The sequence below is a fragment of the Poecile atricapillus genome, chromosome 1 (genome assembly GCF_030490865.1).
Source record: "Poecile atricapillus isolate bPoeAtr1 chromosome 1, bPoeAtr1.hap1, whole genome shotgun sequence".
Taxonomy (NCBI): domain Eukaryota; kingdom Metazoa; phylum Chordata; class Aves; order Passeriformes; family Paridae; genus Poecile; species Poecile atricapillus.
The window spans coordinates 66,855,491-66,880,111 of NC_081249.1; the positions used below are offsets into that span (position 1 = coordinate 66,855,491).

General features: G+C 34.1%; 1 protein-coding gene across 2 annotated transcripts in view; it reads right to left on the reverse strand.

Annotated features, from left to right (window-relative positions):
* NBEA (neurobeachin) overlaps positions 1-24,621 on the reverse strand; it is a 461,177-nt gene that overhangs the window by 379,010 nt on the left and 57,546 nt on the right. For both annotated transcript variants that reach the window (XM_058860312.1, XM_058860303.1), the window contains exon 2: positions 2,408-2,639. In XM_058860312.1, the coding sequence (XP_058716295.1) occupies positions 2,408-2,639 (232 nt within the window). The remainder of the gene's footprint in view (positions 1-2,407; positions 2,640-24,621) is intronic.

A 24,621-nucleotide genomic window follows, 5' to 3' on the forward strand; every position in this document is an offset into this window, starting at 1 on the left:
TACATGTTTATTTGCTCTTTCTTACTACCATAAAATTGGAGAAGAGTGGCTTCAGACTTAGACTGGCCCTGAAAGTGTGCTGTCAGAACATAAGACAGATATTATTGCCTGTCTTGTCCATTTAAACCTTATCTAGGTCCAATCAAAATGCTTCCAAAAGGAATAACTGTGATGACCTAAAAACAAACAAGCAACTCCCAGAGAAGCAAATTACAAAAAAAAAAACAAAACAAAACAACAAACCAGAAAACCTCTACCCTGTACAGATGATAAAAGCCAATTTCAAAACATTGGGCTGACAGAGTATTAGCATTAGTTTTGGGAAAAAAGTGGTACTAACTTCCTAGGAGTAAAAACTAACACAGCTCTTGTTCAAAACATTCTCTTTAATGCTAAAAACAATTTTAACACAAAGTTTGTTACTTTATTCCCTGGCTTTGGGAAGTTCATAGAAATATTTGAGGCAAAAATATTCTACAGTTAGGACCTCACCAGCTGCATAGGATGTTAGGGAACTCAGATACTGCACTAGTTGTCACTGATTTTGCCTAATATCAAAATAGTTATTACATGACCTTTTTTGCTATTTCTGACTTATTACCAGTATTATTACCACTTATAAAAGGAGACTAAGGTGCTTACAGAAATCAAGTTATAAAAGCAAAATGATCAATTTGGTTGCTTCCATGTCTTGTTAAAAAGAAAAAAAACCTCTCAAAAATATAATCTATTTATAGTTATCAGAGAAAAACCCTAGTAAGTAAAATTCTGTTCAACCCCTGCTCATGAAACATAGATGAATACTCAGAAAATTTGAAACACACCACCAAGCTAAAATGTCATCAGAATTCTAATTTTCAGTATTTATTTTAAATTAAATATGTTCTCCCTTCATCCATGTAAGCACAGCAAAGAACAAGCTTACTGAAGATTTTTCTGCAGGTCTCTTTCTGAAGCACTGTGTGACCACTCTGAGAAAAAAAGATTACTGAGGTAGAAGATCCATTATGCTGGTTTTTTTCTTTTAATTTACTACCACTGGCTTATACTAATATCTGTAAATTCTGAATGATTTTACAATTTCCAAATGCTCCTAAAAGTCAGATCCCATGCTCTTGATTTCTGACTTCTACAATTAGCTAGGCATCTTAAAAACAAAAAAGAGTTCTCTAATGGAGGCACCATTACAGTTTTGTACACCACATACACAAGTACCACTTACGGAAGCTTAACTTGGACAAATTCTATTGGTGTGACTACTCATCTAAGAACATTATTTCCATGAGTAAAACCCTGAAAAATTTAAGGACAGAATTTTTTATTCTCTTCATATAATGTGTTATATTTAACATGGAATAAAGAGTATCTTTACCCTTACACTATTTTGACATACCTTATTTACAAATACTGTAAAACAAAACATATTTGCTGAAAACCATCATTTATGAATCTATTGGTCTGTTATACTTCAGTACAGTATAGCATATAGCATAATCTAGAAGTATCCTACCATCAGTCAGAAACTATAAGAGAATTAAAGGACTACTTTCACACTGTGTTGAAAGAAACTGCCTAAGCTACCTCAGGGAAAAGAGATAGTAATCATATATATATATGTATATATATATATATATATATGTATATATATATATATATATATATCTTCAGATGCTATATTTAAATGTGATGAGCAAACCTGGTTTTTATCCAAGTAATCAGGATTATACTGATGTAGTGTGAGGATATAATAAACAGAGAGGATGTAGTGTGGAATATCATAAACTCCTTCAAACATACTATGAAAACCTTAACTGGGAAACAGCTTCATCACTTACTTTCAGTAAACAACAAAGCATGCTATTTTTTTATGCTGTAAAATGCTATAGGATGCTAAACTCCACAAATGTAAAAAATGAAAATATGTGCTAGGGATCACAGGAATACATTATGGAATGATTGTTTAATATAATCCATATGTCCAGCAGTCAAACCTGCAAATAATATCTGTTATGCTGTCAGATGAGGTTATGTTTAAAATGGATCTAACAATTCCGACATCATGATTGAAAATGACCAATGTATATAAAACCAAAATTATTGCCTTGTAGTTAAAAAGTCTAACATACTGTTCTTAATTATTTTAGGTTTTTTTAGCACTAAGATAACAATATTTTCTCAAATGAATTAACAATCAGTTACTTTACATAATTTATCTACAGAGATTTCAAACTAAGAATGTATTTTTGTCATTTTCCTGAAATTAATAAAAAAATATTTCTGACTTGATAGCAGTACTAATGAAAACATCACTTTAACTAAAAACCAAAACATCCCACACCCTTCCATAATCACAAAACATTGGCAGGTCAAGAATGCAATAATTATTTTATCAGCTGGCACTTTATACCTGCAATCATGTCGTCCACAGTACTCATCTTCAGCAGTACCTGTTCAATCAAGCCAACTTCCGTGCTAGTCTGTAAATTACGGACACTTTTACGAAGAATTGCAGTGAACATACTCCAGATTTCTGCTTGGCACGTTACATCACAGTGCTCCAAAAGCTCTGACATGCACGTAATGCTCTCTGCATCCTGGATTATAAAGTTCATCTCTAGATCAAATTCGCCACCAACCAGCTAAAAAAGAAAACAAGAGCAGCATTACAATGTGGAATACATAGTTTACGGTCTCATACCTTCTTTGTGACCAATACAGAATATGTTTTACATGGTTAGAGAAGTAATTTTGATAAGAGAAACTCACAGTTGCACTTTACAAGAGAGAATTAGCAATCATGTTACGTAAAACAAAGCTTGTAAAAAATCTACACAGTAATATAAAACACTACCTTCCATTTTGTCACTGAATACAGCATCTCAATAATATAAAATCAAAATGTATTAGAACTATTTCTTCCAATGAAGTCATTGAAATGGTAGCCTAGCTCTGACAGATGTACAGCAGAACCTGGAAAGCTCAAGAAGCAACTGATGCTTTTCCACCATTCTCTGAAACTTGCCTACTCAAAAATAAAAAGACACTAGAACTAACTTAGCTTTTTCTCCTGATATAAGACAACATTTGCCCTGAGTTATGAGTTTGGAAGACCTTACTGCCTTGTCCATTGTCCCAGCCAAACAGTCATGCAGTCATGCCTGGAAAAAGAACCACTCATCTGCTCTGGAGTAAGAGAGACATAGAAAATTTACATTATTATACCACACATCAGCTCATTGTGTGGTCAAGGAAACCTACTGGCTGGTGCAAGGAAGAGACTGCACCAGGAAAGGAGCAAACACTCAAATAAGAAGTGAGTTAACAGCAGTACTGACAGTCTGACTCCTGTCTATCCAGATACTGGCAAAACACTATCCAAAGTCCTAAACTAGCCCTAAACAAGTAAGTACCACAATTACCAGGCATGTATTAGGAGGGAGGGAAAAAAAAAACAGTAAAAAAAAGATATAGTCAAGACCAAATGTATCTTCAGGTATGGAATTCAACAATTTTGATCAGTCATTTGTGTAACTTAAAAAAGCTGACCTCAAGACAATCTACTAAGCCGAATATGAAATTTAGTTTAAAAAAAAATCCCGTTTTAATTGGCATAAACATCTTTCAATTCTGAAAGAAACAGCCTCTCATGCATCCTACTTTACCCTAGTAACTTTGAAGAACTTTGAACGTACCAGTGTGAAATTTCATAGAATCATGGAATCACAGAATGGCTTGGGTTGGAAGGGACCTTAAAAATCATCTCGTTCATCACCTAGACCATCTAGTTCCAACTGCCACGGGCAGAAACCTTCCAGGTTACTCAGTCTCATCCAGCCTTGGTCAGTCTCTCTGGGCAACCTGTTACAGGTGCTTCTCCACTCTCACAGCAAAGAATTCCTTCCTAATATCTAATCTAGTCCTTCCCTCCTTCAGTTTATGGCCTTCCCCCCCTCAACCTATCTACATACCCTTGTAAAAACTCCCTGTCCAGCTCTCTTTTAGGCTTCCTTTAAGTGCTATAAGGTCTCCCTGGAGCCTTCTCCTCTTCAGGCTGATCAAACCCAATTCTCTCAGCCTGGCAGTTAACACTAATTTCAGTAACTGTAAATATATTACACAAAATGATGAAATAAATTAATATTAAAATAATTCTAAGATTTTTTTGTTCTATTTGTTTAATGGAGTTATATAATTAAAATTTGAATAACATGGTTTAAATTAAAGATATTCAAAGAATTATCTCCTATAAGTGCATAATTTCAACACTCAAATTTAATAGAAGGCAATTCTGTGGCCTATTTAAAAGCAGTTGGTATTGACTTCAAATTAAACTCTAAAAAATAAGCAAGTTGAAATACTATGCAAACTTTTTTTGTGGCTAAACCTATCCAATCATTCAAAGACTTCTTTCATACCCCATTTTCAGACAATTAATACAAGTAAGCAAGGACTAGCTTTGGCTTCCAGCCTAATTCATACTTTTCATTCACTCTCAAATTACTTTTTCCTCTATCAATTAATTGCTAATAACCAATTTATAATTTTGTAACATAAAAGCTTCTAATATGCTAAATATATATAGAGACTACCTCCTTAGTTCTCCTGAGACATTTAATTACATTCAAATAAAAACTATTATCCTAATTATAATTAGTACTTTAATTTAAAACCTGTGACTGCATATCATATATTTGCATATTTGGTAAACACACAATGTGTACCAAAGGAAGGCAAAAAAATTTTCATGATTAGAAGCACAGTATTTCTATGGTTATTCTTTAGAATCATGAAATAGTTTCACAGAGTTTTTACTCTCTTTTAAAAAAATCTAGGCAGAGTTTTTCTTTCTGAAAACAGCAGCAAGTTGTGCATACTTCATCAGCAATCTGGGTTGTTGTGTTTTCACCAGGATGACCCTCTCTGAGATTATGGTGAAAACAGCCAGAAGTAAAACAGCCACCTCTAGAAGACATTCAATTGAACTCTCTTAGATGACTATCCCAAGATGAAATTAAACACCTCCTGGAAGTGTCTACTTTCCTCCATTTCTTTCCATGGAGGAAATCTAGGATGAAAAATTGTATCTGCTGAGTCTTCATCACTGGATACATCCAAAAGCCATGTGGTCACAGATCTGGACAACCAGCCTCAGCTGGCCTGGCTTTTGCAAGAGGATCAGAGAACTTCCAGACTTTTGCTTCTACCCCAAAAATTCTGTGATACTATTTAGACAGACTAGACTAGATATACTACCCACAATTTGGTTTTGATAAGTTGGACTTAAAAACAAGTAAAAAATCCACTACTGCCTCCGTTGGAATGAAGATGTGCAATACAGACTGATCCCCTTTCCTCAAACAATATTCATTGTAAAATTCTAGTTAATTTAAATTAATAAACTAATAAAGAATCAGTAAAACCGATGGAAATAATTCACTACAGACTAAAATAATTCAGACTGTATTTGCCTTCTAATGTAAATCAATATACTAATATGTAACATTTAAGAGACTGAAATGTATCAGTCTGCAGTGACAGGATATTTCAGTACTATTAAAACCAAGACATTTCCGCATCAAAGAATACCCTGAATGCTAATAGAATTGGTTCTATGGAGAATCTTCTCCTGGGCTACAGGCTATCCAGCAGGCATTACAATTATTTCACTTGTACAATTGGCAACAAGAAATTTACACCCCATCCAAGTGACTGCGTATTTCACCAAAGAAAACATTAAAATGTTCCTGCTTGCCCTTAACTTCAGTTTAAGCATATTTCAGTCAGTAAAAATTATCATAATTATCATTTAAATCAACTTCCTTAATAAAGGAAATAAATTAATGAACTAATTGGCGATGATAGCAAAAATTTAGGAAGGCAGGGGGAGATGACTTCTTTAAAGTAGTTATCTTAAATTCATCATAAATTAAAAATATTAATAGTCTTGATAAAAAAGAAGTCCCAGATGACAAGGAAAAGCTAAACAAAAGTGAAGCAAGTATACAGAAATAAATGAACATGCTTAATTTGTGTTCAAGAAATAAAGCAGGCACCTCCACTTTAAAATGTGCACAATCAAATGGAATTCAGACAATAAGAGAACATTCACTACAAACGAAGTATCCTCTAATAATATTTTTGCACCTGGATTTCCCAAGGAAGACAGTAGGTAAAGAGGAATAACCAGAAGCACAGTGACAATGAGCTGGCAATGTGCTGACACTAATGAAAGGACAAACTTTTCTGAGGAGCCAGAAATCATTAAATGCAGTTAAAAACCACCAACTGCTGAGAGCTGCAAGGTTTCTTCTGATATCAACTGTCCAGGAAACAATGCTTAAAAATTAAAAATTGGTAAATGCAAAGCAATTCAACATTATTGTAGTTTTCCTCATGTGTACAAGACAACAGGCTCCAAAGTCTGATATTATCATCCAGAAAAGAGATCTTGGAGCCCCTGAGGGTGCTGCTTCAAAAAACTATGCCATATTAAAAACTTCCAAATTACAACTAAATATTCATAATTAATTTGTAGCTTTCTAAGCTGGGTAAAACTGCGGATGAAACACCATATACCAAAAAGTTAAATCATACTTCCAAAAGGTAACTTATTTTTAATATAGCTCCCTCAATAGACTTCTGTAATAAGACAAATTTCCACTAGAGTACAACATGAACATTTCAATAGAAATCCTTACAGAAGCCAGTACACCATACCATAAATCAGTGCTCTTTCACTATCATACATCTCAAATACAATCTTTTTTTATGTCAAACACTAAGTCTTTGCATTCTTCAAGGGAATATTTAATATTTAGTAAAGACTGCGCTTTCACTGTGATTAAGTATCCTGAAATATTGTTTGTACTTTGTCATATTCTGCATCTTTCACAATGCAGCTGTAAGAAATGAAGCATCAATCTAATGTTCAGAAAATGGTTACAGGTATGGTGACTGTGGTGAACAAACAACTTCCTCCCGAAGTGGTACTGAACTGCCAGCAATAAGCAAGTTAGACTGTATTCCCCACGCTGAGATTGCTTATAACAACAGGTTGACACTCCTTGCAAATTTTTCCTACCTTAACCTACACCACCATTCTCAAATGCAGCAGCTTTACTTGGAATCTCCATTTTTCTGAATATTGTGGCCATTCCTCAGTATGTTTCTGCCATTCATCATGCTATGCAATTAATGGATTTCTTCCTAAATTGCCACATCTCTGCAGAACTTAGGCTGGTCTTTTGCACCCTTTTGATCTAGAACAGAGAAGAAATACTCCCCCAAATACAAGTTGCCTACATATCTCAGATAATATATTCATACCAGTTATTGACATGCAATAAAACACGTGCTACTGAACATCTGGAATTAAATTGCTGACTTTTGAAAATTGGAATTTTTTAGTATCAAACAAAGTTTGGAAGAATGGATTGAAACTAAAAGTGAACAGAGTATTTCAGTGGGAAGGGACCTAGAAGAATCACTTAGTCCAAGTGTCTGACCACTCTGGGACTGTCTGAATGTTGAAACATGTTGATAAAAGCATTATCTGAACGCTTCTTAAACACTGACAGGCTTGGGGCACCAAACACATTTTTAGAAAGTCTGTCCCAGTGTTTGACCACCTTCTTCACAAATAAATGCTTCCTAACATTCAATTTAAAGCTCCCCTGATGCAGCTTTGAACCATTGCTATGCAAGCTGGCATTGGATACCGGGGAGAAGAGCTCAAAACTTCCCTCTCCGCTTCCTTTCCTCAGGAAACTCTAGACAGCAATCATGAAAGACAGCATATTAGAACTATATAAACCAAAGTCTTCATGCATTTAAATCTCTATGTTTGCAGTTCATTGCTGTCAAAGAAGCATCTTCTAACTTCCTTCAAGTTGGAGTCTATCTGCATTTATTTAAACAAAAATCAAGAATATGAATTCCAATACTAGACAGACATCGCCACTGAAAAATTCAAGTATCACAATAGTATAATTACCAAAGCCCTAACCACATCCGGGCCTAATCTGCACCAAGTCACTCCTACATTCTCTCTTTTTTAACTACTATCACATTTGCTCTGCTTTTTCTAAAGGCAAAAATAAATGAAGGCATAACACAGTCAACATGACAACAACCCTCATTTGTTTTGAACTGAAGCATTTTAGGTTCAAGTATATACAAATACAACCAGAATAAAAAAACCCTAACAACTTTCCTTGTAGCTATACAGGAGGTAAACCAGGAGGTAAACCCTTTGGAAACAAAATTATTAATTCTCTTCCTCTCCCTGACACTCACCTCTCATTTTAGGTATTACAAAACTGCTGATTTGGCATATGGCACAACTTTCCACAGGAAAAAATGCTGAGAATAACCTACTCAAATGAGATCGAAAAACTCTTAAAATCCCAAATCAATCAGTTGTTTTGAAGGGAAAATTAGTAAACATTTAACTCTTGATAACTAAAGCCATCATATAGCACTGAAGTTTTTCAAAACCGTAACATCTTTTCTAGAAAAAAACACTGAACTGATTTCATAATCACAAGTGAGAATTCAAAATATGTGGAATCAGACTGCTACTGTTTTTTGACAGGCATTATGAACATTAAAACACAATTGTCTGAAAAAAGCAGTAGGGGAACCAGGCAGGAAGAAAACAGGTTACTATTTTATGGTCGTTCACTAAAACATTAAATTTCTAAACGACAAATTCAGATTTTTAGGAAGATTCTTCTTCAACTGCATGAAAGATTTCTTTAGGCAAAAGCATTTAGAATGCTAAATGGAATAAATTAAATTGTTCAGTGACAGAAATGTGTGCTGATCATATGCACTTGTTAACCTAAATATATCAATACAACTACAGAGAAAATCACAGCTAAAAAAAACTTAAGAAAGTACGTTTCATAACTGGTACACATTATTTATTCTTAAATGGTAAATTAAAATTGGTGAATGGTAGTCCTTAGAGATTTGAATTACAGCTATGTGTATCTGGGCTAATTTTCACAATTCTCTTCACCATCACTGAAAGTAAAAAGATGCTTCAGGGAAGTGATTATCTCAGTGGTTTTAGATGCAACATCAAAATGAAATAAATCTTTCTCAGGGAATGTAGTACTTTTTACTGACTATGAAAGGACAACTAGTTCAGACAGGCACATCTAAAGTTATCTCAGATAAATCTTAACCAATGTCCTTACAATATCATTTATAACCATATGACAGCACTAAAAAGACTGATTTTCATGTGAATCATTGCAACAGGATGTTGCAATGTAAAATTGCATATTAACATACCCCTCTTAAATGAGCCTTTCTCATTTTAACTTCAAAGCCATTTTTACTCTGAATAATATACTGCACATACTTGACAGTTTGTCACTAAGGGAATGCTACCTAGTAAGTTTATTGAGAATTTTAAAGAAATCTGAGAAATTAATTTAAATGGTTTTTATACTTCCTGAGACAATATGAATGAATTAACATGGTCAGCTTTTAGTACTTACAAGAATATGCTTGTTATTACATAAGCTTAAAAATATCCCACAGATTTACCTTTATTTTCTTACATTTTCCTTTGAGGGAGGAGGATACTTCTGTAGGCAGATAACTCCAGTGGCAGACCAACTGCCACTATACATATGATTTAGTGAGACAACTATCAATTACACTCAGATAGATCAAAAGGCTGTATAACATACTTGAAAATGTCAGACCTTTTCTATGTATTGTGGAGACTTAAAGAGAAGAAAAAAAAAACATGCCACAAAACAAAAAATGGGCTATTTGGCACAAATTTCTAAAGCTGTTCTTTACCTATTGCAAAAAAATCACTATTTTGGGGTAGGACAGGAATTAGTTTGATAAAGTTCAAATGCCTGCCTTCATAAAAGCTTCTTTAGCTTTTAAAGTGTCAGATTCTTTGAAATAAAAAGTCCTACCTTTGAAGGAATGCAAAAAAAAGTTTTAAAGTGTGACACAGAACAAATCTTATCTACTTAGAAAAATTTATAACACAATCCAACCACTTCTGACAGAAATGAAGACTGATAAAAGTATTTTATGTAGAAGTACCTAATCCAAAACACAAACCCAAAAGTTCTTGTGGACTATTCTTCATGTGTCACTAGAAGGAGACGCTGTTCCTATTTTTTATTTTGATCTCCACAAAACCATTTTTTGCCAAAGCAGAATATGAACTTTGACTTCAAGATGTTGAACCTCAGTAATTAAAGAACCTGAGTAATTAAAGTAATTAAAGAAACAAAAGTGGCAGGTTTATTTTCAATGAAGTAAAATTAAAACCATTCTCACACTTGTACCTAATCTGTTTTCAGTTTATCTAGCTCAGTTTCTCTTACAAATTACTTCTGATCTTGACTTAATCACAAAGAGATCAGCCAGTTAGATAAGGGACTTTCTTACCTCAAGAAAGGGAATGATTACTGACATTTATTTTAATAAATAAAACCAAATAGCTCAGGCTTGCCACATGTCTGAAAGCAAAAATCCAAAATTGATTTTCAAGGACTATAAAGAAGTTGATAAATGGGCACAGCTTAAAGGGTATGAAAAATAGCATCACTAAGCAGATATTTCTGGTTCATTTTGCTTGTAATACTTCATAGCCCATTCTTGCCTGTCTTCTCTCACTTTCAAGAATAACTTTAAGATCAAGGTACAGATGCTAGTACAGTATAAGCCAATGCCTCTAATTGCTTGGTTTCAAAAAACAGATATATTTTAAAGCAAGTCATTTGGTGGTGGCTTGGAATTGTGCTTTTTTTGGAGTTTTTCTTAGGTATGATTTTTAGGGTTTTGTTGGGGTTTTGGGGTTTATCTGTTAAGGGTTTGTTTGTTTGTTTGTTTTTGTGTTGTGTTTTGGCGGGGGTTTTTTTTGTGTTTTGGTTTTTGTTTTTTTCTTTAAGGTATCTTCTTTGTTTCCAAGCCAGAAGAGAAACAAAAGAAAGTGAAATAACTGGAAGTTACCAAAGTCATAAACGAAATGTACTCTGAAAAAAGTGTGATTTGCAACTACTTTTGTAGCCTTTTCTACTAATAAGACTACAACTTCACTGCTGAACTTGCACAGCCAAATCTAATAGGTCAGCAGCATTCCTTATTTATTTTTCAACAGTCATAAACTATATGTAGCTTTTTGGGATTTTCTTAGGTAATTTGAATGATACGTTATCTCTTGCTGAGGTTTAACATGATTATCAGAGAACATTACCAAAAAAATTGAAACTCTAAGAAACATTAAGCTTTCAACAATTACACATTGATTTAAATCTGATTTGTATTGCACAGCAAACACTATCACACAACATATTTGTGCAAACAGCAATGTTTGTTTGTAAAAGAAAACAACTAGAAAATCCCTCAATGCACACACACCTGTTTCCCAAACTTCACATTCAGGAGCAAAGAGAATGTATTTGCAGTAAACACTAATAGAAAATTTTAGTCAACAGAAGTTACCAGTAACTCAGAAAAATTGTTTTTTTAAATTTGTTTGTTAATTTTATAAGTTTTTATTATTCAAACATACTTGTCCAAGCAATTTTTTCTTTTGCATGTTAACTCACAGATGCATCCTGTGACTAGAGTAAATTGCAACAATACAGTTAATGGAATTTTAGTCTTTGAAAATGATAAGGTTTACTTCAGAATAGTCTGTGGGATTGTTCCCAGATACGTAAAGGACATATAACAATTCAAGAAGAAAAACATGACAAAGAACACTGATTGTGAGGATTATCAAAAGATCAAAAAATAGCCACCAACCATCAGGACTAAGCCCACTAGCCCCCAGTACTAGCCCACCATCTTCTTCTAAGCAGCCACCGTATATTCCCCCTTAGTCTGTAAACCCAAAACAAATAGTCAGCAGGCTCTCTCATTGTCGCCTCCTTTCCTATGAGGCACAATCAGGAAGGCAAAGTGGTTGTCTCTGAGAGCATTACCTGATTTTCCTCACTATTCAAGAGCTCTGTTATTGTGCCACTTATCTTGTTAAATACCAGTTGACATAAACCCAGCTTGCTTTTTTTATACCACTGTTGTTTGGTAAGAAAAGGAAATACTTACATTTCTCCATTAGATTAAACTATTGATTACCTAATTTAAGTTCTAAAAATTAAATAATGAATTTTTAAAGTGTCCTATTCTCACGTCCACCTCTCATAAATTTTGGTTTTCATTAGGGTCTTTCACTGCTTTCATTTCCCTCTTGTCACAAAACACTCTACAACTCTTAAAAGCCCAGAAACTATAAATCATGGCTATGTAATATTTAAAACCAAAACAATTCCAATGAACTTAGTTATGACAGTGCCATTTCCCAGCTGATACCTACAGACGTACATTAAAGATCAACAGCAGATTGACAGCCCAGGTAAATGACAATGCCAGGTATAAATGATCTCACAACACTTAAGTGAGATGTGCACAGCACTGATCTTCACTTTATTTGGCTGAAAAGCAGGAGCTCAGTGGGAAGAACTGTGTCCTTAATTCTCAGCATCCTGCTGCCTGCTTACATCAATAATTTTGGGATATGTAGAAACATTTTGGTTGGTGTCAGCATTCTGAAACTTTCCAGTGGCAATGTTAATCACCAACCAGAGAAGCTCTACATTCAATTTCAATATGCTAATTTTCATCAATCTTTCATTTTTAATTAACTACTTATCATGCAGTCCTCTGCTCCAAAAAGTTAACATGGGAGAAAACAACCCGGTGTTTGGCACAGTAGAAAGCCCTCATTCATTCCTGAACTGTGACTCTTTAGTGGCTCTTTAATGACTATAGAACTAATACTGGACATGTGCTATGGTTCCATTTAATTCTCTGCATGTAACATAACTAGATTAAAGCCAAAAGTAAATGTGGAAGTGCCAAGCAGAATTTTTCCTTTTAAAAAGATATGTAGATTTCAGGAAATAATAACAAAACAAAATCTTTTATAGTTAGATTTATTTATGGAGCTTGAGCAAATGCTTCCTGTAGAATCTACCTAATTCTTGTCAAGACTCAAATAACCATTGACTATATTTTATAAATAAGCACAGTCAAATGTATAAACAACCGTCATTTTACATCAAACCTTACTTTGTTCCCATGTCCCCATATAAATTTTAATTTATAACTAGCAAAACCCTTCCAAATGTAACCAATTCTTGAAAAAATAGTAACATTTCAGGAAATACCATAATTTTCAACAGCACAATGCTGTCTAGTATGTGAAAAAAATGCAGAATACATATACATAAATTTAAGATGCCAGATTTGGAAAAATCTACCGCCAGACTCCTTAAAAATGGCCATATAATTACTGATGCTTTTCAGTTTTGGTAGCCTGAAGTTTGTTAAATTTTCAAGCAGTCCATACATTCTTTAAGGTTCTGTGTTTCTATAAGAAAATCAATACAAGTTATACTATTTGTTACATTTTTCTTGTCCTCAGAAGTGCACAAGATGAAAGACAGGAATTGTCCTTTAAAAACTCTTAAAATTTTTCTAATCCAATTTATTTTTTTCAAATCTTTACAAGAAGTAGCTCTCTTTGATTATAAGGGCAATTTCTGATAATAAGATTTGTAAGCCTAGGATTTTTTAACCAGGTTTGTCAATATTTGTCCCCTTTGCTTCTCTAAATAACTTTCAAATAGTGTAAGAAAATTGTTCTCGTTTGTGACTGGACTCCCACAGGGTTTTAGCTGTCATTAATGATTTAAGATCTTTTTTGTGCAATGATAAAACCCAAAACCTCAATTGCTAAAGGAGGCACCACACAGACCATAATGAATTGTTTTACAAGCCTTTAAGTGCATCCTAATTGCCTTCCCCCAAGCTTCTTCTTAATTTATTATGCAGCTTTTCACCCAATGAAATCTTTTCTTTAACTTACAGATGATAACACAGTTATCAAAGGCCAGAATTATATAGGAGGTGCAACTCTAATCACAAAGAATTATTCAGAGGAGGAAACAGAAAGGCAGATAAATAAGTGTAAGAAACAATTCATTAGTAGTCAGAGTTTCCCTTATGTAAGAAGCTTGTTGGATCTTCATTACGGGAAGTATCTCAGCACTTGAAACTCAGTGACAAGAGTCCAAGTATCTACAAAATGTGTAGCAGTATAGGCTGTGTATACTGAATTTTCTCTCAACCTCCCATTATTTCTGACACAGGAATCTCTTGTTCCAGCAATAATGTCATTGTTTCAACAGGCTAAGAGATTTTCTTCTAGAAATTAATTCGTTTCTGAGCCCTCAACTTGTTGGAACCTTCACAACCCATAGGAAGAAATCCCACATTTTCCCCATGATTTGTGTAAAAATATCTTGTTTTCCATCTGCCATAGGATTATTTAATTTCAGCCCTCTGTTATTTGTATTTTGAAAAGCAGAAATCAGGTGTTTTCTATCACATTCTTTCCTTTATTTACTTATATTTCAAATACACTTGGTCAGCTCTTTTCCAAGCAAAACAATCCTATTTTGTCAAGTCACTCCTCTTATGAAATCCATAATTAATCACACTTCTTACCCTTCATATTTTTTGCTATTCCTAATACATTGAGACTGGAAATCACCAGAACTTCATACTCAACATTCAAAATACAGACATATCATTAATTTATAGAGTTTCAAAAAAATGACTCTTGTATTGCTCATTTTTCCTTATTAATGCTTTCTTATATTTAATTTTCTTTTCTGATTGCTACTAAGAAACAAAACATTTTCCACAAAGCTAACATCACTGTGAGGCCATTTACAATAATGTCTGTGAGAGTGCATAGTTAATATAGGGTAGCAGATATGAAATGAAATTAGAATTTCTATTACTGCCATATGAGATAAGGGGAAAATCGACTACTGAAAAACCTTCTTAAAAATATCTACACAAAATAAATGCAGTAACATAAGCACCATAGTTCTCTATAAACAACACCAAACCCTTCCCATTCATGATTCACATCATAAGCTACATTTTAACATAATTGGTAAACAAAATTTCAAATTAAAGAATAGTTCTACTAAAAAGAATTAGGATAATAAACTCTGCTCACTCAAAAAGGAAAAGGTATCCTTTCATCAGCACATTATCTCTTGGCTGCTCCACTTGAAAAAAAAAAAAAATCAACCACAAGAAGTGCTTACAAAAAATATGGTGAACAGGCAACAATATTTTTTCAGAAAAATACTCCATCACACCTTAACATTTTGTTCATGTTTTGATACTAGTCCTGTCCATCATTCACTCAACTAATGAAGCTTGGGAACACTTCAGGATACACTTTTATTATCTAAGACTCAGACCCAGATTTTGAAAGCAATATCACTGTGGACTGAGTTTCAAAACCTCCGTCTGCAAATCTAATTACAGAGCCCCATCTGTACTAAGAATTCCTTTCATGGCATCATGCAACTGAGTAGAACCGAAATCACATATCATTTGATTGGATTACAAGACAACTACAGATGCAGTGTCAATAATTACAGGGTTAGGTCTTATATAGTGAAGGAAATTCAAGAGTTCTTAATTGCATTAAAAGAGAAATTTGTACTCTGTATAGTTAAAAATCCTCAAAAATTGCCAAAGTACAAAAAATGTTATGATAATTTTATTTTATCAGTACATAAATAAGATTTACCTCTATTCATCAAATATTAACTTATTAATAAGAATTGAAAAAAAAAAAATAGAAGGAGGAGTCTTACAAAAAGAGGGTTTTAATCACATTAGAACACATTTCCAATCACAGTCCTTCTATGTAGCCATGTTTTATTAACAAAGTTCTAAAATAATCAGTTGTCATTTGAAGTAAATATGTTTGGTGATGCCTAAAATATTCTTCAATCATGTTGATAAGAAGAAATTAGAACACAAATTACTTAATATACCTAACTTATTCAAAAATGCAAAAAAAAAAAAACCCCTCCAAAAACCAGCATTCCAGTCACACTTAAATGAGAAAGAAAAAAAAACCAAATCAAATTAGAAGTTATTCAAATGAGACACCAGTCAAACTTGATATTTAACTGGTTTTGCATAATTTCAAAAGAACTTTTTTGTTTTAGGCAAAAGTTAAATAAAATATTAAGCAGTAAATAAAAGGAAAGAACTTCTAAACAATGTCTTCTCAAATGGCTGGATTCAATTTTCAACTTCTTACACAATTTAGAAAGGGGAATAAAACATAAGGATCTATGGTTACAGTTCACCCTTTAAAAATACCTACTGCCATAAGTCCAGCAGAATCTATCAAAAAGACTTTTCAGACCTCATGTAAAACACTCACATTGAAATATGCATGTGAATTTTAAAGAGCAACAAAGATACTTTGAGAAAAGCAATATGAAAGGATTATTTTTCTATTCTGTATTTTTACCTTACAAAATGAATTATTTTATTTCAATGAATATTTAGCATTATATTATTTATAACTAATTAATGAAATATAGAAATCGTAATTTACATTAAAATTTTTACAAATAAATCCAGAGGCCTATGTCTTACTTCATAATGATTAACAAGGAGAGCAAAACAAGGGGTGTTTTTCTCCTTTTGTCTGGTGTAAAACAGAATCAGTGCTTAACTCAGGTGAAAATATTACTTCAGAGGAAATGGAACAGTTATATAAATGGGAAAAGCACAGCTATTTAAATAATCATAATCCATAAAAGCTCTTTCATAAGTGAGGTCTTCAGAAACAATTATCGACTGGCAAAATAGAAAATTTATTCCTGTGCTCTTTCATCAAATATATAATAATCAGAAGCAGAATGCCAATTCATCCTGTGTGTAAACAGATAAGAACAACTTGGCAAGAACATAGTACAATGACTGTAAAATCTTGATCAAAAGTTCAAGCATGTCTCCTTCGAGTACTCCTCCCAGGTTTTCTTACATGGAAAATTTGATGATATTCTTAACTTACTGAATATAGGCAATAACCATAATTGTGTCCTCCAAATAAACTACTTCTCTTTCAGTTGTTTCAGCTAACAAAACAACTAATTATTCCATTAGTTCTTCTTGGGAAACTTCCATTTAAGATATACTTGGGGTTTACCTCCTCAAAAAATGCCACATTTTAAATCCTCTCTATAGCAGAAGTGACAGAAGTTAAATACATGAGGGAGGAAAAAAAATCCACCTTTTTTCCAACCATAGAACTACCAAGACTTTGAATGCCAGTAGCCAGATTAAGTTCTACTTTTTGTATCATTTAAACAAAATACAGCTTTGATCTGATTCTGAAGGTCTACGCAATTTATCAATTACTCTTAATTTCTGTATTTCCTGTACATTTTTTGTTTGTCTAGGCAGCAGGAAAACCTACAAAATAAAATGTATCTAATGTATCATAACTAGCTGAATAGAATTAAAACTTGTGAAAAGTTGCAAAATTGTGACTGCTCTTAACAACCAGAACACAACTGAAAGCTCAATCATAAAGTGGGCATGGCTCCCAAAGAAAAACAGAGCATTCTCTAACTTTTTTGTAACAAGGTAATTACACCTACTCAGAACCAAAATGTTTGCAAATGAAGTATGGCAGTGTCAAAAAAATTTATCACTTTAAAGCACCTGAATCTGTTTCAATTTGTCCTCTAAGAAGTCCCAGTGAAACTTCTGGTGTCAAATTTGACTTTAACCTTAAGCAGTATATGTCACTTCCTCCTCAGTCCTGCAAAGACGAGGGTTCACTTCTGAATGCTTCTCCTACGGAGCTCTATGTGGAAAGAATCATCCATTGAGGTAAAGTCACACAATTCCCAAATTCCTCTCCTGTGTTGAAAAGTAATCACTGGTAGTGTATTTTCAATACTGATGCAAATTTGATTCTAGCCTAGACACTTCCTCCTCTTGCTGATGACTCAGATCCACATTTTGCTAACTGCAGGTTTGATTGATATCAAGAAATTTAAATTTGTTTTTTCCCTCATCAATAAAGATGTTTTTTTACCAGCCTCCCTCCTAACCTGATTGTTGGTGCAAGCTAAACAATTACTACAACGCAAGAGCATCTTGACACGTGCACAATTTCCACCCCAAGGTTTTGGTAGCAGTGCCCATGCTGAAGGAGGCTGTGCCAGCCCTCAGTCCAAACACAGACAGCACAGGGAGAACTCATGAGGTGGGAGAGAGGGATAAATACTTCCTTGTCCAGTTTCACTCTAATTGAAGGGCCATGTCAACCACTCTATTCATTAATGCTCATAGGTGATAAAACCAAAACAAAACAGTTATCCAAACTATTTTAACAATATACAACAACACAGCAAGCATGCAGAAGGAAACCAAGTTGTTGTAGAATACCCTATATCAAAATTCCCATAACCCTTGCACTCTCAGCTCAAGACATTTAAAATATCTAATAAGACTAAACAGCAATTTCAACAAAGTTCTCTCATCTAATAATTTCTTGGTATTCCAGATTCCTGACCAAATCACATTTACAATATTATTTTCAAAAGACATTATAAAGCTCCTTTTTAATATTACTTTTTTGTCAATTATTTTCAAATTGCATAAATTTCTTCCAAAAAATGAACTTACAGAACTCTTAAAAATGCATCAAAATGTGTTTTATAAAGAGGATTTATCATGCTCAGCCTTAATAGTGATAGTCTTACTAGCAGCATAAAAATAATGTAATATAAATATTTACATTTTTGACTGCATGCGTTTAATGCATAATTAAATATCCTAAGTAATATTTGAAGCTTATCTCAGATCACTGGTAGAATAGAATTTTTACAAATCCTACAAAATGTTACAAGAAAGTTGATTTTTTTTCTCAATTTTTCTTTTATTATTTTATAATGCCCAGCTTTTTTAAACAATTGTCTTAATATTTGAGACACCACCGCTCCCTTTAAGCATACATATTTAATAATCTGTCTTTTTCAATTAATAACTATTAAACCCACTAACAAAGTTATTTAATCAATGACAGAAAACATATTTTCCCTGAAATAAATAACCCAAATTTTATCTGAAACCATAAAAGCCAGGAGCACAGACACATGAAGACTGACTGTTAGTGTGAATTAGCTGAATGAGTATTTTCTATTTCAAAAGGTGTGCCACCAGGTGCAGTACAGGTGTTTCATGCTTAGTACATTTTCTAATACTGCATTACATGGTGGTTCATTAATTATGTGTTCATGCTTTACAAACTTAATTTCCTTTCATGACAAGGTCATCCAACTAGTTGACCAAGGGAAGTCAGTCATTGTGGCTTTTGTTTTTAATTTTAGCAAAGATTTTGGTATCATCTCTTACCATCCCCTTCTGGACTAAATGTCCATGGCATGGCTAGACAAGTCCATAATATGCTGGATGAGCAATTGGCTGACAGTTAAGGCTCAAAGATTTGTAGTTAGTCAGGTCACATCAGGCTAGTGGCCAGCCATTAGTGGGGTTCTCTGGGGCTCAATTTTAGGGTCAGTGCTCTGCAATGCTTTTATAAATGATATTGATGCAGCATTGAATGTACAGTAAGTAACTTTGGTAGTGATATTAAATTAGGAGGAGTTATCGACTCCTTTACAGGTAGAGAGGCCTTACAGAGAGATATGGATAGACTAAAGAGTTGGGCAATGAACAACAGCTTGAAATTTCACAAGAGCAAGTTCACCTGTGAGATGGGTGTCATCCTGGTCACATGTACAAAGTAGGGGATGAGAGACTGAAGAACTGCCCTGCAGAAAGGAATTCAGGGGTCCTGGTTGATGCAAACTGAGCTCAACAGAATGCCCTGCTGGCCAAAAGGACCAGCTATATCCTCAGGTGCACGAGGCACAGCACGGCCAGCCGGGCAAGGGTGGGGATTGTGCACTGCTCTGCACTGGGGCAGCCTCAACTTGAGAATGCAGCTTTGGGCACCACAACATAAGCACATCACACTCTTAGAGTGTGTCCAGTGAAGGGCAACCAAGACAGTGAAAGGTCTCGAGGGCAAGACTTATGAGGAGTGGCTGAGGTCATTTGGCTTGTTCAGCTTGAAGGACAGAAGGCTGAGGGGTGACCTGATCAACAAGAGGTGACCTCATGGCATTATACACCTTCCTGAAAGCAGGCAGCAGAGTGGGGAGAACTGATCTTTTTCTGTGATGACCAGTGATAGCCCATGAGGAAACAGAATGAAGCTGCATCAGGAGAAGCTCAGACTGGCCATTAGCAAAAGCCGATGAAATCTTTTCACAGTCTGAGCACTTAAATTGTACTTCATATTTTAAATGCTATTTATTCTTTCATGCAGCACAAAATCATTTACTGTTACATCAACAGCAACCACAATCACAAGACGATAAATATCAATTTGTAATCATGTTTAATAAATAATAAAATGTCCAGGATTAAAAGTTGCTGTGAAAATAATGAAAATATGATAGTCTTTAGAAAAAGCATTTTAAGATGTATATGCTCACAACCAAACTAGACTTAGCATTCACAATATGTGAAAACATGAAGAAATCATGTGACAAAAGACATGAATGAGGAAATGCCTTATCAATCACATATTATAACAAAAGTCACTACACTCAGATGCTTACAGTTTCACACAAAAACTTTAGGCCACTGGAGTATGACAGGGTATTTTTCCTTCTTTTTATTTTGAAATTGCCAAATCCAGAAAAAAAACTAAAGAGTAAAGTAATCCCATCCTCTCAAAGGGCAAAAATTAACAACAATTAGGCAGCTTCAAATTACAGAAAGTAGAATATTCTACATAGTTACGAAGTAAAGCTATTAAGATGCCTTTACAAAAGTACTGCCCATATATTAGCAGTCTTCCTAATGGTTGTGAAAGACATGATCCAATCTGAGAAAATTCTGAAAGTACATACCGAAAATCGAACCTGCTGTCAAATTTTTGTTCTGATCTACTGGAAGTATAAGCTACATGAACCTCTCAACTCTTCATTAAATAGTGATTTAGAATATGCAGATATGACCTTAACTGCAGATACTAAGCACACCTCTCAATTTCTTCCAACAAATATTTTCTTTCCACAAATATTTATTTCCTGAAAATGTCTAGAATTCATCACAGTGAAAATGGGAATACAGTCAACACTCAGTAACTGAAGATGGTATACATAAGGGATGTGTATTGCCAAGTTCAGGCACAGGGAAGATGCTAGGAAAGTTATGGAAGTACACACAGCCTCCTCAAGATGTTTAATGGGTAGGCAAAATGGTTTGACTCATAGCTGCTTACCCATCTGATTCTTAAGGATTTCGACTTGGTATAAAAATATAGTTGATAAATACGTGATAGTTGTAACTATCCTCTTTTCACTATTTGCTAAACAAAGGTGGAACATGGTCAAGGTTTGAGCTGAATGTTGGGTAGTGAGAAAAGTTTGGCTGCACCAAACAAGTGGGGAAAAAAAAAAGAAAAAAAAAAAAAAAGATGTCCGGATGAAGGTCAGCAGAGAACCAGGTGCTTTTATCAAGTATTCACAGCACACAAGTGTTATTACTTGTGTAATAGTCTTACTCATATACAGAACAAGAATCTTAAAAAGGTTTTTCAAGAGCCACAGATGCTGAAGCCCCAGGTATCTCCCAAATACATACGTACCAGATTGGCTGAAAACAAAGAAACTACAGATTGGCCAGATTAAGAAGTCTACAGTGACTCAGCTAGAAAAAATCAGCCATTTTATAGTGTTTAGGATACCTACTCTGTAACATTTTTTAAAGTCCTTTGAAATAACTAGTTAAACATCTGACGCTAAACATACATTGCTTTTATTCTGCAAGCCATAAAGGGTATGTCTGGGATCCATCTGTTATTTCCTCAGATTTCCTGAAGTTTTGTTTTGCTTTTTGTTTGGATGGGTTTTTTTTTTTTTTTTACTTGCTACTGTGTTTAATAATCTGATTACATATTCTAACATGATGCATTAGTGCTACCAGTCTGTGGTTAAAATGGAAGAGGACAAAAGAATACAAATTCCGTTTTGTTTTCTTCTGAAATCCCCTGCTGTGATACAAACTTCACACTTTCCTAAAAACAGATCAGAATCTGGTAATAAAGAGTGACATCTGTGTTAAGGGCTCTCTTTCCATTACAGAAAAGATTCAGCAATGCCTAGGCTGGTGCTGGGAAAAAAAATTTAACAGGGTGGGAAGAGAGAAAGAAACTTCTTCCTTAACAAACAAGAGGTACCATGAGAGAAATACATACTTTCTCAATCATTAGTGACCACAAAACAACAGATGATATTTCAAACCCCTGAACTGACTCCCACACATGAAAATACATAACACTTTCTGTATCTACTAGTCACTTGGAATTACTCCCCTTATGCTGAAAAACAACAGCTACAAACCTATCCTAAAATAATCATCAGGATTATTTTAGGTTTGGGATTTCAGTTTCAGGCTCTACACCTGAAAAACTAGGATATTTGAAGCACTAAACTCTTTAGAAAAAGTTCTCAGAAAGGTTATTGAGCATTGGAACAGGCTGCTCAGGGGATGTGGGTGAGTCCCCACCCTTAGAGGTATTTACAGGACTTGTAGGTGTGGAACTGAAGGACATGGTTTAGTGGTGAACTTGGCAGTGCTGGGTTAATGTTTGGACTCGATAATCTTAGAGGTCTTTCCCAGTCGAAATTATTCTGTGATTCTACACTTGGAGACATCCTAAACAGTGATATAGAGAGCTAAAAAACCCCCAGTTTAATCACCCCAAACTTTAAACAAACTCACCACACCACCATCCCACTCCCACTCCAACTTCACAAGGTGAAAACAAAATTTTTTAAAGAGTTCAAGTCAAATTCTTAATAAACAGAGAAATATACTTCCCCAAAGTCCTGGGTTTCATCACATAACTCTTGTGGGTGAGAGACTGAGTGAAGTTACCACTGCAATATTTATACATAAAAGTGAAACATTTCCTTTTCCTATTGCTGATGGGAAGGCTTCAAGGAAAGGAGGAGCACAAAAAATATTTAGAAAATAAAGCTTCAATAAAACAAATACACTCCAGAATTTTACTTTTGATCAGTTAAAATTTTTCTAACCATTTCTCTAATTGAAATTGCCGTGACCAAGACAAGTGGAAAGTTCCCCAAAGAAGCCTAACATAAGATTCTTAATACCACCACACTGATTTTGAGCTATTTTAGTGCTAGCTCCATGGAAACAAAGACATAATTGTTCATTCAAAAGGCTGCTAAAATTTCCATTACAAAATACGCTTATAAAAAGGCCTTTACTTTGTGTTTTCATTATGAGAGGGAGATGAGAAACTAGGTTACTTTCTCTACTTAAATGCAAGCTTCAGAGACTTGTGTACAGATTCAACCAATGCCACCACTACAGTAAAAAAATCAATTCTGATGAAGCTTAGCAAACTTGGTGCAATTAAGAAGTCCAGTTATGTCCAGTTATCTTTTATATTTTTAGGCTATTTCCTGTGTCAATCATCACACTGAAGAAACACTCAAATAGAAACATATCTAAATACATTTGATGCACTTTTGATCAAATTTGATCACAAATTTGATAATTAAATTCTTAAACTATAAAAGGGTTTTACAAAATTAGTAGAAATTATTAATAATTAGGTATTTTATGTAATGTTTGTAAGAAAAATATATTAAAGCTTTCTTAGTGATGAAACTTTATCTAAATATAACTAACACCCCTCCATATCAAGGGCACCCATACAAGCACTTTTTGTTATGTATCTTCCACCTTGAGAGATTAAGATAACATTCTTTTATCCCTTTATTTTGATTTATGCCCTTTTGACAAGAAAGAGTTTTCTGACTACAAGGGTATTAATCTTAAGTGATTAAAAAGACTACCCACTGTAAAAAATTATTTCCTCTAATTCCTGCATACAGAAGAGGGAATACCATGGCACTTATCATACAAAATTGCTCACTGAGGTCATGGCTTTATCAGATGGGAGAACACAAAATAAAAATACCTTATGTCAAAATATGGCTCATATATATCTACAATTGAAGGACCAACAAGACTTATGTTCTACTATTCTACAAAAAAGACATTAAGAACAAAACCAGAGACAGTGAGCAAAAGTTTACACAGTCAGATGCACACACCTAACAAAAGTAATTATTGTAACGTGATGTTTACTTCCACATGAGAGCTTGATTACAAACAGACATCGACTTACATGATGGTTATACTATAATGCTCAGAAAACTCCTGTTCAGATAGGATTCGGGACCCTGGGTTAAGGAACGTGATGTTGATATTAAATACAGGTTTTTTCACCAAGCATCTGCTCTGGACAAAATACCTGTGATACCGAAAAAAACAATGGAAAAAGAAGTGTTTGCTTCCCCTAAGCCGCTTCCTTGCAAAATGCTAGCCTGCTCTTCTCTGAATGGTGCTCCATAATGCAGTAGTTGTCAGAATACATTTTTGATGTTACATTCAAATTTAAGCAAATTTTAAAGTTCTTCCAAAAGAAACATGAGATTGCTTGTGCTTAGATCAGGTAAAGACCATATAAACAGATCCAAAATCTTTGTTTAAAAATATGTAACAAGAAGACAACGGATACTTTACTAACTCCTGAGTAAATTCTTGAAGTGATTTTCA